The 16,144-nt window shown below is 41.7% G+C and overlaps 2 protein-coding genes across 4 annotated transcripts in view; one reads left to right on the forward strand and one right to left on the reverse strand.

Annotated features, from left to right (window-relative positions):
• LOC127585444 (ferritin, heavy subunit-like) lies at nt 1-11,354 on the reverse strand. The gene is made up of 5 exons (XM_052042878.1): nt 11,214-11,354; nt 3,428-3,560; nt 2,838-2,984; nt 2,416-2,538; nt 1-1,194 (listed from the first exon to the last, which is right to left on the reverse strand). Exons 2-5 carry the CDS (start codon nt 3,527-3,529, stop codon nt 1,042-1,044), a joined length of 525 nt encoding a protein of 174 aa, XP_051898838.1. The 5' UTR covers nt 3,530-3,560; nt 11,214-11,354; the 3' UTR covers nt 1-1,041.
• LOC127585440 (ferritin heavy chain-like) overlaps nt 10,469-16,144 on the forward strand; it is a 19,048-nt gene continuing 13,372 nt past the window's right edge. The window contains exons 1-2 of one of the 3 annotated variants that reach the window (XM_052042867.1): nt 10,469-10,840; nt 14,744-14,890. In XM_052042867.1, the coding sequence (XP_051898827.1) occupies nt 10,574-10,840; nt 14,744-14,890 (414 nt within the window). In that variant the 5' untranslated portion in view covers nt 10,469-10,573. Of the gene's footprint in view, nt 10,841-10,879; nt 11,223-13,526; nt 13,960-14,743; nt 14,891-16,144 lie in introns of those variants that run through there. The other 2 variants (XM_052042869.1, XM_052042870.1) reach the window with 2 other exon arrangements.

Below are 16,144 nucleotides of genomic sequence, written 5' to 3' on the forward strand. Positions count from 1 at the left end.
TCTGAATGTGTTTTAATGCTATCATTTTCACAGTTCCGTAACAATCTTTATTTTAAGAAATATAAATGCTACTTTTGCATAAAACCAGGAAAATCTGAATAAACTATTGTATTTGTATGTGTAGGTAATTATGTAGAGGGTCAGTTGGGATGCAGCAGCTCTACCTATATCATATTCAAGCAATCGGGTCAGGTTGGAAGTGAGGCATGCATCTCCTCGATTTTCCTAGAACCATGGATGCTTTGTCACAGTACACATTCAAGATTAGACAATGATAGATTTCAGGACAGTAAAGGAACATGAAGATTATTCAGGAAAGTGGAGCTGAGCTAGAAGATCAGAAGTGTTCTGCACTTTTTTTGGTTTTCATTTTCACAATGATTTTTCTCCCAATATTTCATAAGGATTTATTTTCCAAAGTTAAAATTGGGTTGAAATTAAGGGAATAAGAAGAAAAAGTTTGAAACTAGTAAATAGAACAATCTCTTTATAGTAACATTGGCATCTATATATTTTTACCACGGGAGCTATTTTGCAAAAATAAATGCCCAGAAAAAAATTATAGGATGTACTAAAATTAGCAAAAAATTAAATGCCATTAATTTATTAAAAGTGACGAATTCAGTGAAACTTCATTAAAAACTGAAAAATCCCTAAAAGATCAGCCATAACCTTATTGAATTGCACATCAGGTGCTAAGGACTTCTTTGTCGCCTCATTTCTTATGTTCTTAACTGATTCATATTCTTTGGCAAAATATCTTGTATTGATATATTGATCTCACCTATTCATTCAGTTAGGTTCCATGAATTTTTTTCAGTCCTGCTGTCAAATTCTAAGAATTAGTCAATGAAAGCGTTAATCAGTGACAAGCCTAAACTAAAGTTGTGGTAAGTGTGAAGTTTTCCTACAGATGTGAATAGTTTGAAAATTCTAGTGGTGCTCAACATTTGTTCAGCATGGAGTGGGGTGGATGGTACAGAATGTTTGTGAAAGGATATTGTTGTATATACAGTAGATGTAGTCCTGATGTTGCATTAACTATTCTTTCCCCAATGTGTGCTTGTCGAATAGGTATTCAGCCATTTCATTCTGGGGAGCACCAAGACGATGCAAGTTTGTAATGTGGTCCCCAAGATTCTTGATGGTCTTGACTTGTTTTCCCAAATAATGAATTTCCAGAAACTCACACAACTGAAAGAAAATGAAATTAGAAGCTGTTTAGTGTGAATAAAATACTGACAACTTAGAAGCCAATTGTCAGGCATAAATCACTTCGAGATGGTATATTGAAAAGCAAAAGAACAACAGATCTGGAAATGTGGGGAAAAAATGAAAATGCTAGATATACTAAGCAGGTGAGGCAGAATCTCTGGAGAGTTAATTCATCAGATCAGATTTTGATAAAAGGACAAGGACCTGAAAAGTCAACGCTCTCTCTCTACATGCTGCCTGACCTGCTGAACTTTGCAGCATCTTCTATTTGAGGTTGTACAAGTTTGTTCCTATTGTAAAACATAATTAAGATTTGAAATAGCCATAACTCCAGGTAACTCCACTATTCAAGATTGTGACTGATCTTTAATGTCAACTCCACTTTCTAGCCTTGTACACATTTTCCTTTAATCCCCTTACTGATCAAAAATCTATACATTTCCAAACTGAATGTACATTGGATAAACATCTATAATGTTCGGGGGTACAAATTTCCAAAGAATAGTAACACTCAAAGTGAAAAAATTTCTTCTCATCTCACTCCTAAACAACTGAAGCATTATTCTAAGAGCATAAACTTTAGTCCAAGCTAGGGAAAAAAAAATCTCATGTTAACCTGTCAAGTCTTCTGAGAAATTTACATATTCCATTGAGGTTATCTGCATCCTATTTTCCAGAGAATATAGGTTTATTCTACTTATAGGCTCAGCCTACTCAACCAAGAGACATAATCTCCTGCATCCATCAATGAACAGACATCTGTGAAAACTCTGGTGTTTCAACATGTCATCGCCACCACGAATTAAGCCATAATTGGTCAGTGAATTGTGTTATTTCACAAAATGGGTACATTTTCCATTGCTCACATCATTAAATGGTCAAATTACATATTTAACCAACTGGAATGAATTCAAACATCAAGTTGAGATGAAATTTAAGAACATAGTAAATGTGTTAGTCTTCTGTGCACTCCTGTATTGCAAAGGTTATTGGGCTGAACTTAAAACAAAAATCCCACACCAAAAATCTGAAGAACTTTGAACCCTTGATAATCCTTTATAACAAAGTTATCAAAGATGGTGGCAATGTCAACTTTGCATAAAAATCTAAATACCTTTTCACTGACATCCTTTGTTCCATATGCATGTTAAATCTCAAAAAAATCTTAGACTTCAATTTGTTTTTTGTTTGGATACTTACATGAGGGTCATTTCTATCCTGGGACAACTTGTATAACTCCAGAAGATGTTGATTAATATTCTTCTCCAACTGCAGAGCACATTGCATTGCCTGCAAACCACTGTCCCAGCCCTGGTCTGGCTTCTAAAGAGAAATAATGCAGCGATTCTCATTTGGCTCAGATTTATACACAAAGATAGCATGAAATTCACAGGATGTTGTGTGACCTTATTACATTATTAAATTGACATCTACCTCACTTATCCACTTATCCAGGCAGTTTTTTTTTCCAGGGATGGGCTATGGATGGGAGAAGTAAATTTGCAGAGGTTGCTGGTAAAAACAGCATAAGCTTGCTTTATAAATTATTTACTAATACTCAGGGTACAACGCTAATTCTATAATGAAAACACATTTCAAATTGTTGTCTTCAACATTCTAACCTTGATATCTTGAAGTTCAATTTTGCCTGCTCGCTGATTCTGGAATTTCATCAGTCTCTCAGCTTGTTCATGTTCCTTGCATGACTGCTTCTTGAAGAACTTCATGAAGTTTTCAAGCGCAACATCGCTTCGGTCAAAGTAATACGCCTGCAAAGATAGCAAAAAAGGAATACAAACACGTGCCAAGAATGGTGACATAAAGCTATGAAATTGGTGCAAAAATCCAAATGGTTCACTAATGAGGAAGCAAATCTGCAAACTTTACCTTGCCTGTACATGTCTAATAGCATAGAGATTGAGTCTTAATGCCTTCTGAATTGGCCTAGCAAGCTGCTCAACTCAAAGGCAGTTGGGATAAAATAAATGCCAGCCACACCACTGAAGCAAATCCCATAAATGATTAAAAAATAACCAGTTACCAAATGAAAAGGATTAGAAAATAATTATTTTCCATACTTAAACTAAATCCAGTCAATAATAAAAATGTTATCCTGCAAGACAACAATGCTTCATTGTACAATAGAACCAAATGAATGTGTTATTACACTAATAAATATCAAGGAAGAGATTTGCTCAGGTTCTGAACTTACAATGGAGAGGTAAAAATAGGAGGCATAGAGCTCCATGTTGATCAGGCGGTTGATACCAGTCTCAGTATCCTTGTGATGGTTTAGGCGTATGGTATGGTCCATTTTGATGTGGTTTCTTTATGCAGTGAAATACCTGATGTTAAAGGTAAACCAGATGATATAAAAGCTAATGAATGTCCGTAGAGAGGGCATCCACAGACAGCTGTCCACAAGCAATACATAGACGTATCTGTATTTATACGGCTTAGGAACAGCTTGAATTTCAAGTTGAAGTATGCTCTGTGACTGACAGTCACTTCAACTAATAAAATGCTTTCATTCCGTTGCTAACAGAGAGGAGAGAAGGGGTGAAAGCATTGCAGGGAATGATCAGATTGACAAGTCTGCGTGTTATATGCTGGAACTGTCATTTTTTATTAGTTCCACAGGATGCCTCCTTGTGCAGAAACTCAAAGGTTTACATTCTTATCACAAGGGGGAAAATTAGGCTAGAAATTATTTTTGATGGAATCTGTCAAATGGATGATAGACCAACTGTTTGGTATCTCAATAGTATTTTTGACATTAAGAACATAAAAAACATAATCAGAGCAGCAACCAGCCACTTGACCCAGCGAGCCTCTTCCTTCATTTGATAATTCAAGACTAATCCTGTTTCAACTCTGCTTTACTGTTCAATCCTCATACCCCTTAATTCCACTAAAATCTGTAAATCTCAACCTTTCACATATTTAATGACAGAGCATTCATTACCCTCTGTCACAAACCTCTCAATTATGAAGATCCTCCTGACAATCTAAGTATCCAAGCCTAATGCTATGACTTTGCCACCTAGAGTCTCCTGCATAGGGAAACTAACTCTGTATTCACCCTGCCAAGATCCTGTATGATTCAATTAGAACACTTATTCTTCTAAACTCCGGAGAGTTTAGCTCCAATCCAATCAATATTTCCCCAGGAAAACAGCATTCCCATCACAGGGATCAGTCCAGTAAATCTTGTTGCAATTCTTCTGAGGCAAGTAATATCTCTGGAGATAAGGAGACCAAAACCATACGCAGTTCTCCAGGTGTGGTCTCAGAAAAGCCTGCACAGTTTTAGCAACGCTTCCTCACTTTAATCTTCAACTTCCTTCCAATGTGCTAATTTGCCATTTGACTTCTTAATTGCTTGCTGTACCTTCAAGTTCACTTTAGAGTCATAGGGTCATACAGCAGGGAAGCAGGCCATTTGGCTGACCATATCCACGCTGACCAGAGGGCACCCATCTGTTTTAATCCCATTTTCCATCATTTAGCCCACTATGCCTGGGTGATTCATGTGCTCATCTAGACACTTCATAAATGTTGTCAGTGACTCTGCTTCTACTACTCTCTCAGGCAGTGTTTTCCAGGTACTCATCACATTCTGGGCAAAAAAGGTCCCCCTCAGATCCCCTCTAAATCTCTTACCCCTTAACTTAAATCTGCGTGTTCTAGTTTTATCTATCTCTGATATGGGCAATAAGTTCCAGTAGCCTACCCCTCATAGTTTTATATACCCCAATCACGTCTCCCCTTAAGATTTCTTTATTAGTCACATGTACATCAAAACACAGAGTGAAATGCATCTTTTTTGCATGGAATATTCTGGGGGCAGCCCGCAAGTGTCGCGACGCTTCCAGCTCCAAGATAGCATGCCCACAACTTCCGAACCCCTACGTCTTTGGAATGTGGGAGGAAACCGGAGCACCCGGAGGAAACCCACGCAGACACGGGGAGAACGTACAAACTCCTTACAGACAGTGGCCGGATCTTAATCTCTTCTGCTCCAGGGAAAACAATCTCTCCAATCTCTCCTCATAACTGAAAGGTCCATCCCAGGCAACATCCTGGTGAATTCCTATGCACCCTCTCCAGTGCTCTCACACCTTTCCAGTCCAGATGAAGGGTCTTGACCCAAGACACTGACTGTCCATTTCCCTCCACAGATGCTGCTTGACCCGCCAAGTTCCTCCAGCAGGTCATTTTGCTCCAGATTCCAGCATCTGCAGTCTCTTCTGTCTGCGTCTTTCTGTGATTCATGTTGCAGGACACTCAATTCTCTCTGACCAGCAATGTTTATTAGTTGCTCTCCATTTACTTGGTTATCTATTCTTCCTATCACACATGCCCACATTGTACTCCATCTGCCATGTTTCTGCCCGTGGCTGACACTTCACCCTCTAAACCATAATTTCATGTACTCATGGCCATCTCAGTCATAATCCGTTAACAATTCAATGACCAAGCAGACTACCCCTTCCTGACTGCAGCCTGTGTCTCAGTGGTCAATCCACCAACATCTTCTGGTCACCTTAATAAGTGTGGTTCCTTTGTAGCTGAGTGGCTGTTCTGTTGTGACTAAATTCACAAGCTAGTTTCAGCGGTCTCCCTATGGTCCCCTTTGTTCTCCGATTTGAGTAACTAATTCGCCAACCCCGACCCCTTAGCCACAGGGTGTAAATTCCTGTTTGTCAAGTATCCACCAGGCCTTAAATTCATGATAATTTAGCTCAAAGTGTATTGCCATATGTGTCACCTTCACATTTGTCTTAATACAATTCAATAGATCACAGATCAGCAATTAGACTCCATATGAGGAAAGATATTGTGTCTCAGCATATCCTTCTGCATGCAACCAATTTCTCTACCCAACCCCCACTCCTTTGGTCGTACCACCTTAATCCTGTTTGTTATAAATCCATGAGTTAACCACTTCATGGTCCTTAAGGAAATGTCTTACTCTGCTATTTTACCATTACTACACAAAGGTGTTTTGATTAGAAAAGCTTGGGTTTATTGGTCTTTTGAAGAGCTCACATAGTCATAGATTCTATGATGATGCATGTATTTTGCTCCACCAATGACGTGCTAGCATTTCTAAAGATTTTTGGGAAAGAATCCAGAGTTGGTGGAGCAAAAATTGTCACTTTTCTGTAGTTTTGTTTTGAGTATGTAGACAGGGGACAGGAAAAGAAAGAAAGTAATTAAATTCAACACATCCTTCAGCTCACAGCTTTGTTTTAAAAGTTCATCAGAGGGTCCTTTGGGTCCTCACAGGAATTAACGAAATTAAATTTGGTCAATGTTATATGTGTCAGCCTTTATAATTCAGCTAATGCCTCCCTTAAATATTGGTTTAGTTAAAATATATTCTTGCTGAAGACTTGACTACCGCACTCAGTCCACCTCCCTAAACATTCATTCTCTTCACCATCATCAGAGAAAGGCTTTAATATGTCAAAACTACAAATGCACTACAGTTACTCATGAGCCCTACCAGCAAGAACAAGGATAGTGGGCAAATAGACACTTCAATGTACTTTGTTGTTGTTCTGATTGTGTTCTTTCTTGTATAATTTAATTTGATTTATGTTCAATTTATGTTTTTCTTGTGAATGTTATGTGTCTAATGCTATGTGCCTGTGATGCTGCAAGTAAGTTTTTCATTGCATCCGTGCACACATGTACTTGTGCCTATGACAATAAACTCAACTCTGACTTTCAAATAGGATCACCACTAAAGGGAACCCAAGGGAGACAGCTGCAGGTTCCCTTCCATCGTACACCATGCTGACTTGTAAATATATTGCTGCTTGCTGGGTTCAAGTAATGGCATTATGGGAACACCTTCGCCAAAAAGCCTGCAGCAGTTCAAGAAGTTGTATCTCCTCATGGGCAATTAGGGATTGGCCATAAATACTGCACCTCTGATGCACACATCCTGAAAAATGAACAAGCACCTTATAGAAAAGCCTTTAGCGAGATCTCCAATATCTCTACCAATAGTAAATCATTCAAAGGATTAGGACTCGTTTATATAACAATGTGCTGGATGGGCCAAATAGTCTCCTTTAATGCTGGCCTAATTATATAATTCTAATTTAAATATATTGTGAGTTTGTTTTCAACGTCCCTGTGTTTCATTTAGCTGTGTTGCTTGCAGCAGTATCTAGAATTCATCAAGCAGCCTGTGTGACATACTGGAGTATTATCACAAGATCACAAGACAAGGGAGCAGAAGCAGGCCATTCGGCCCATCGAGTCTGCTCCAAGGAAAGGGAAATAGAAATGAGAAATGGGGAATGGGGGAAGAAAAAAAACGATTCTAATCCCAATTTCCGGCCTTATCCCCATATCCCTTGATATCCTGACTATTTAGATATCTATCTATCTCCTCCTTGAATGCCCCCACTGATCTGGCCTCCACTGCTGTACGTGGCAAGGAGTTCCACAAATTCACCACCTTCTGGCTAAAGAAATTTTTCCTCATTTCTGTTTTGAAACTGTACCCTCTAATTCTAAGATTGTGCCCTCTGGTCCTGGACTCACCCACCAAGGGAAACAGCCTAGCCACATTTACTCTGTCCTTTCCTATCAATATTTTAAATGTCGCCATGAGGTCCCCTCTCATTCTTCTGTACTCCAGTGAGTACAGTCCAAGAGCCGACAAACGCTCCTCATACGTAAGCCATTTCATTCCTGGAATCATCCTCGTAAATCTCCTCTGAACCCTCTCCGACGTCAACACATCCTTCCTAAGATGTGGGGCCCAAAACTGCGCACAATATTCCAAATGAGGCCTCACTAGTGCTCCGTAGAGCCTCATCAACACTTCCTTACTTTTATACACTATACCTCTCGAAATGAATGCCAACATAGCATTCACTTTACCACCGATCCGACCTGGTGGTTAACCTTTACGGTATCCTGCACGAGTACCCCCAAGTCCCTTTGTACTTCCGTGCTTTAATTCTGAACACTGCACTTTAGAGAGAAGGTCAAGACCTTTGAGAAAATGCAGAGGAATGGTCCCAATGGTGAGGGGCTTCAGTAATGAGAAACAGGTGAAGCTGAGGTTATAAATTCATACCTACAGTTAACTAGCATTGAGACTATTCAGGCTCCAATGTGGCACACAGGCCTCCAGCTGGCTAGGCACACATGGCTCTGGGGGAGATGGACAAGTCCACCAACAATGATTCATAATATACTGTCATGACAACAACCTTTCCCTCAATGTCAGCAAAAGAGTTAGTCATTGACTTCAGGAAGGGGGGCAGTGCACATACTCCTGTCGACATCAAAAGTGCTGAGGTTGAGAAGATTGAGAGCTTTAAGTTCTTATGAGTGAACATCACCAATACCCTGTCTTGGTCCAACCAGAAAGACACCATGACCGAGAAAGCTCACCAGCGCCTCTACTTCCTCTTCTACAGAAATTTGCCATGTCCCCTTTGACACACCAATTTTTATCGATACACCATAGAAAGCATCCTATCTGGATACATCACAGCCTGCTATGGCAACTGCTCTGCACATGACTGCAAGAAACTGCAGAGTTATGGACACAGCTCAGCACATCACGGAAACCAGCCTCCCCTCTATGGACTCTGCCTACACCTCGCTGCTTTGGTAAAGCAGCCAGCGTAATCAAAGACCTCACCCACCCCAGACATTCTCTCTTCTCCCCTCTCCCATCAGGCAAAAGATACAAAAGCCTGAAAGCACATATCACCAGGCTCAAAGACAGCTTCCAACCGTTATAAGACTATTTAATGGCTCCCTAGTACGATAAGGTGGACTCTTGACCTCACAATTTACCTCCTTATGGCCTTGCACCTGATTGCCTACCTGCCCTGCACTTTCTCTGTAGCTGTGACACTTTACTCTGCATTCTGTATTGTTTTATCTTGTACTACCTCAATGCACTGTGTAATGAATTGATTTGTATGAATGGTATGCAAGACAAGTTTTTCACTGTACCTTGGTACAAGTGACAATAATAAACCAATTCCATCTTCTAGAATCCTATCAGTTTTCATAATTACCAAAGACTCCAGGTAAAATATGATAGGTTGCAAAAATCAATAAGAGTATTTGACACAGTAAGCAGAGACAAATTTCATTATCATAAATGATTCCAGGGATGAAAGATTCAGTTATGTGGAGAGACAGAAGCTGGAGTTGGAACAGATGTTACAAGAGTTTCCAATGATGGTTATCAGCTTGAAATATTAACAGTCTTTCTCTCTCCACTAATATTACTTGACCTCCTGAGTATTTTCTGCAATTTCTGGTTTCAGTCCTAATATGAAGATAAACTTTTTTATTACACAGCAGGCCTTTAGGATGTGGACTGCACTGTGTGGGGTGGTAGTGGAGCTGGTATATACTTAATGGGTTGAATGGCTTCCTTTTGCAATCATTCTGTGCTTCTGTGAAAGTGTTTCCAACAGCTGAAGAATCAGTAACATAAATGGAGCCAGTGGTACAAGGGCATGGAGGACCAGTAGCTTCCCTTGGGTTCAGAATTAAGGTTCCTAGGTGTAACATTGTTTTTATTGCTACGTTTCCAGTAATAAACAGTATGCTTACTTCCAAAGAATGTACATTTCCTCCTTAGGACTGTGTATAGTTCTGAACATGCCAGGACTTTGGTTGTGGTAATTAAAGGCCTTACATGGTGGAACAGTCTAATTAATCACACACGAAGGGTTTGTAAGTCACAGTTTACAGTGGTCTTTTGCAGCTGCCCTGAATTCAGCCTTTCCCTTTGGCATATGAGTAAGAACCATCACTGGATGCTGATTTAAAGAATATGACAAAACAAGCGGCAACCTGGGGAAATAAATAATCATTCCATAAAATGAGTGGTTCAAATCAGGGTTACGCATTGTAGGCCTGTGGAAAGAGATTCAACAGTGGCCTTCAAAAGCAAATTGAATAAACAATTTATACAGAATCAAACTAAAGGGAAATGGTGAGAGTCCACGACGAAACTAAATGGAAAGATCTGGCACAGACTGGCTGGACTGAATGGCTTCATTCCATAAGACTCTCCTCGACAATTATTTGATATTAATCTTCATTTGGTGGGTTCTCCAGAGCAGCCTTGGAGGGTTGACATCTACAGCCTGGATCCTGCCACCTGAGGCACTGCTTCACCAGTTCCCCCCTTCAGGTGTTGTCTTACTGCTCAAACTTTCCAAGTGCTCCTTTTAAATTCTGAGGTGAATTCAGGTTTATTTTCTGTCGTAGATTTCCCCTTCATAGCTAGTTTTATGTTGATTAGAAAAGTGCAAACGTTTTAATTCACTGCTTCAACCTAGAGCTTCGAGGGGAGATGTCACACTCAAAATGGCGACCCTGCACTGTGTTCCCGAGGCTGGAGCCAAGCGCCACTGCTAAAATGGAGGCACGAGAGAGTGCAGATGCTGGCAGCAGGAGCAAGAAAAAAAAACCTAAAATGCTGGAGGAACTCAGCACGTCGAGCAGCATCTGTGGAGGCAAACAGACAGTCGACGTTTCGGGTCGAGAAGCTGCAGCTGGACCAAAATGGCGCTCGGGGCGGGAACAGAACCGACCGCCTCTCTCAACATGGCCGCCGCAGGTTCCATCCCCCCGCGACCCTCCAAACATGGTGCCCGCCAGCAACGGCTGACCAATCAGAGATCGCCGTTTGAGGCGGCGGGAGGGCGGTGGGTGGCGTCGGGTGCGCTTTCGCTGTCGTCGGCGACTCCATGGGGAGTTTGCGGGGAGTGTGGCCGGCGGTGGTGGTCGGCTTGCAGCTGAGCCGCGGCTTGCTCTGCCGCCTCAAGGGCAGGGTGGGCCCGCCGCTGTTCGCTGGGGGGCGGGGGCAGCTCCGGAGAGCAGCTCAAGGCGGGCGGGGTGACAAGAACCTGGGGCGCCAGAACTACTCAAGGGAATGCGAGGAGGCGATTAACAAGCAGATTAACCAGGAGCTCCGCGCCTTTTACGTGTACCTGTCTATGGTGAGAGAGAGAAGACAGGCTGGCACCCCAGTAGCGAGATTGCACACCCCTACGCGGACACCCGGCAGGGAGAACCTGACCTCATAGTCTTAACACATTTCCTGGGTTATACCAGCGGGGAGAACAAGTCCATTCCAGTAGAGAGGCCCAACGTGGAAACAGCACATCCCAATAACAAGATCTGGCATGCCCCAGCAAGGAGACTGAGCACATTCCACACACAACAAAATCCAGCAACATAAAATATATCCCAGTAGGAAAACCTCTACATACCGGCAGGAAAATCCAGCATATCCCACATACTATAACCCACTCCCTGGAAGCAGCAGGAGAAAGAAATAGGATATCCTTAGTATCACTTAAAGACCCAATGTAAAAGTCTTAGAACCTGGCTCTTTTGATTCCAGCAGAGTGTATATATCCCATAGAATCCAGCACAAACTTGCCCACTGTGCTAGCAGACAATCCAGCACTCTGTATACAATCAAGCATATTCAGGCATTGCCACCAGGGGTGAGTTAGTCCAGGAAAGTGTCACTGAGGTAAAGCATTAACCATGATCTTATTGAATGGTGAAGCAGGCATGAGGGCTGAATAGCGTCGCTCATCCCTTCACAGGCCATCATATCTTTTCATACAGCCTCAGTGATTCCAGGAGAAGACAAACACATTTCCTAATCCCAGTAGAGAAGTGCTTTGTATCTGCTCTCATAATCCAAATGTCGCTCCTTATAATTCAACACATTGCCTCTCAAATCCATTCTATCAATCCATACAATTTGGCTGCCATAGTGTCTCACAGTTGCAACAACCCGGGTTCAATCCCTCTTCATGTAGCTTCACAACTCCAGTAGCACCTCCGGTGCTGTCTGTGTGGAGTTTGCCCATTCTCCCTATAACCAATGGGTTTCCCCTGAGGGCTGCGGTTTCTTCCCGAGTGCCAAAGATATATGGGTTGGTGAGTTAGTTGACCTACGTAAATTGCCCCTAGTGCGTAGTTAAGTGTCAGAATCTATGGGGAGAATAAAATGGGATTAGTGTGGTGCTTGAAGGTCGGCGTAGACTCAGGTGGGCCAAAAGGCATGCTTCTGTGTTGTATGACTCCATGAACTGTACAATCTTAGCCACCCCTTCACAAACTCACCAAACCAATTAACAATCAGTATATTCAACCCATTCCACTGCAATCCAGCAGACTTTACAAATGCAAAAAGAAATCAGTTTAGAAGTTGCACATAATGGGGCATTCGTTTCAAATAAAATGTTTTTTGATGAAGCTGAAGATTAGAAACGATTAACAACAGAGGATTCTCAGATAAGGTTGAGGCCAAATTCACTAGCTATCTTTGCAAAAAAGGAATAGGATGAATATAAGACAGAAGCAAATACGATGTTTGCTGGACACCTAAACTAAAAACAGATGTAATGTACACAGAAGTTTGGATATCATCCTTAGAGAGAGAAAAAGTTAACATTTTAGAGTTGACCAATTACAGAACTAGAAGATGTCTGAAATTACCAGTTTTAAACAAACATAATGTGTTATTATTCAGATATGAGATTGAGATAAACCCAACAAAGTTGTTTTGAGAACCTTCGTCCTGTGCATAATTCATTCTACATATAAAAATTATTACAACCTATGGGGTCACATCTCAGCTTTCAGTGGCAAGAGGATTGAAGTTTATTTAGTGTGAAGGTTGTGAAAGCTTACATGGGAATTTCCACCATTAATGAGGTGCACCTCGACATCAAGAAATCCTGAATCATATTACAGTTAATGGTTTTTTTCCCCTTTGCTTTTGTAATATAAGAAGCAGTTTAGCCAATTTATGCGTAACGAGCTCCTACTAACAACTTTGTAATAGCAGCTTGATAGTGTGAATGTGCTTTAGAAATCCTAGTTGAAAAATGAATATTGGCCAGGACACGGAGCAATATTCCTCAAAATTGTGCCAATTGGATTCTTCACGAAAGTGCCAGGCAATGGCCATCTCCAACAAAAGATTCTAAGCACCTACCCTTGGCATATAATGGCATTACTTGCTGAATTTTCCACTATCAATATCTTGGAGGTAACCTTTGACCAGCAATTCAACTGGCTGGATATCCTGCAGTAAGTGACTCATATCCTGCTACCTCAAAGCTTTTTCACCATATGGAATATGCTTCACTAACTTGGATGAGTACTCCCATATCATTCAAGAAGCTTGTATCCACCCAGAACAACACTGGTTGGCACCCCATCCACCGCTCTAAACATTCAATCCCTCCACCACCATCTCATCACAGCTACACCATGTGTCATCTACAAAATGCACTGCAGTTACTCGCCTGGACTATACAGCAACTCTCAAACCTCAGCCACCGGGAAGGACACAAACAACAGAGACATGGGAGCATCACCATTGCAGTTTCCCCTCCAAGTAGCTCACTGTCCTGACTTGGAAATGTATCACTGTTCCTGCATCATTGCTGGGTTCAAATCCTAGAACTCCTTAACCAACAACCAACATGTTTACCAAAAAGGTGACAATTAAGGGTGTGCAATAAACATTAGTCAATGCTGTCCACATCCTGAAAGTGAATAAAAAACTCCACCTGGGAAGGCAGATGGGTCTTAATTTAGCATCTCATCTGAAAGATGGCATTTTCAATAATGGCCAGCTCCTGCAATACTGGGACTGAAAGTGTCAGTGTCTGGAGTGGGACTGAAACCCACAACCTTTTGACTCAGGTGAGTGCTACCTTTGAGCTGCAGCAAACTATCCTTAGCAGTGCTGAGAAGCTGGTTATGGGTCCTGGTCATTGGCAGATCCACAGGAGTGTTGGTTAGGATTCCTAGGATCTTAACAAAGTAACTGTGAAAGGAAGGCAAGTTATGACCTTGCCAGAGTGGTGTGCACTTTGAAGATGTTCTGTATGATATTCAGGAGCTACGATTGTCAGGTGCAGGATTTACATGTAATGCTCATTCCTAATTGCCTTTGAGAAGGTGATGGTGATTTAACTGCTGGCTGTCCTAGCGAAAGCACTCCCATGGCGTTGTTGGGTTTAGACCCAGTGATAAGAGGAATTGAATGGTATATTTCAAAGTAAGGATGGTGTTTGACTTGGAGGAGAACACAGTTGATGCCATTGCCAAACATCAATACTCCTTGTCCTCCAAGGTGATAGAGGCTGCACTTGTGGGATGTGCCTTTGTGATTATTGTGCTGAATCTAGTAGATGGTACAATGCAATGTGGTGAAGTGTGTAAAAATTTGGGGTGATGTTGGGGTTCAGTCAAACAGGCTTTGTCTAGGATTGTTATGAGCTCCTTGCTGTTGTAGATCTACTCATTCAGGCAGATGGAAAGTTTGCCGTCATGCTCCTAACATGCCTTGTGGATGAAGGAAGCGTTGTGGAGAGTCAAGAGTTGTCCATAATCTTGCTCATCACTAATCTGCACTTACCCACAAGACTTTATGTGACTCGTCCCATTAATTTTCTGGTACCAACATTGCTTGTTCCTGTTTCAGTCATACTACTTCGATCGTTGTGATGTTGCTTTGAGAAACTTTGCCAAGTTTTACTTGGAACAGTCTGCTGAGGAACAGAAGCACGCTGAGAAGCTGATGAAGTTTCAGAATCAACGTGGAGGCCGCATCATCCTGTATGATATCAAGGTTAGTGGGAGAGAAGTATCCCTATCCTCTTTGACACTTTTCTCACTATCCCCTGTTTTCAAATAAAAATAATTTTACTGGATGACGGTGTAAGTAGAAAATCCAGAATTTATTGCCCATCCTTTATTGTCCATCCTTTATTGCTGGTTGAGTAGGTGATGGTGAGTCCACTAAGAGCATTGGTGTTCAGAGTGACCTGTATGTCGTTACAAATGAAACCCTGAAGTCAAAGTGCAGGTAATGCAAACAAATAGGAAGGTAAAAAGTTCATTGGGCTTCATGCAAGAGGGTTTGAGGATAACAGTAATGATTTCTTCCTGGAATTACATCAACTCTGGTGAGACCTCACCTGGGATTTTCTGTGGTCTGATAACCCTGTCTAATGCAGATTCACTGGTATAATTCCTGGTATGGGCGAGATGGTTATCTATTGAGGAGAGCTTAAGCAGACTGGGCCTATACTCTATAGTTTAGAACATAAGGGATAATTTCAATGAAACATAGAAAGTTCATATGGGGCTTGATAGAGTGGATGTAGGTATTGGTATTGGTACTGGTATTGGTTTATTATTGTCACTTGTACTGAGGCACAGTGAAAAACTTGTCTTGCATACTGATCGTACAGATCAGTTCATTACACAGTGCAGTTACGTTGAGTTAGTACAGAGTGCATTGACGTAGTACAGGTAAAAACAATAACAGTACAGAGTAAAGTGTCACAGCTACAAAGAAAGTGCAGTGCAATAAGGTACAAAGTCACAACAAGTTAGATTGTGAAGTCGTAGTCCATCTCATTGTATAAGGGAACCGTTCAATAGTCTTATCACAGTGGGGTAGAAGTTGTCCTTAAGTCTGTTGGTATGTGCCCTCAGGCTCCTGTATCTTCTACCCGATGGTAGAGGAGAGAAGAGAGAATGTCCTGGGTGGGTGGGGTCTTTGATTATGCTGGCTGCTTTGCCAAGACAACAAGAGGTAAAGACAGAGTCCAAGGAGGGGAGGCTGGTGTCAGTGGTGCGCTGGGCTGTGTCCACAACTCTCTGCAGTTTCTTGCGATCCTGGGCAGAGCAAGCCGTGATGCTTTCTATGGTGCATCAGTAAAAGCTGGTGAGAGTCAAAGGGGACAATCCAAATTTCTTCAGCCTCCCGAGGAAGTAGAGGCACTGGTGAGCTTTCTTGGCTGTGGCATCTACGTGATTTGACCAGGACAGGCTGTTGGTGATGTTCACTCCCAGGAACTTGAAGTTCTCAACCCTC

Source organism: Pristis pectinata, chromosome 33 (genome assembly GCF_009764475.1).
Source record: "Pristis pectinata isolate sPriPec2 chromosome 33, sPriPec2.1.pri, whole genome shotgun sequence".
Classification (NCBI taxonomy): domain Eukaryota; kingdom Metazoa; phylum Chordata; class Chondrichthyes; order Rhinopristiformes; family Pristidae; genus Pristis; species Pristis pectinata.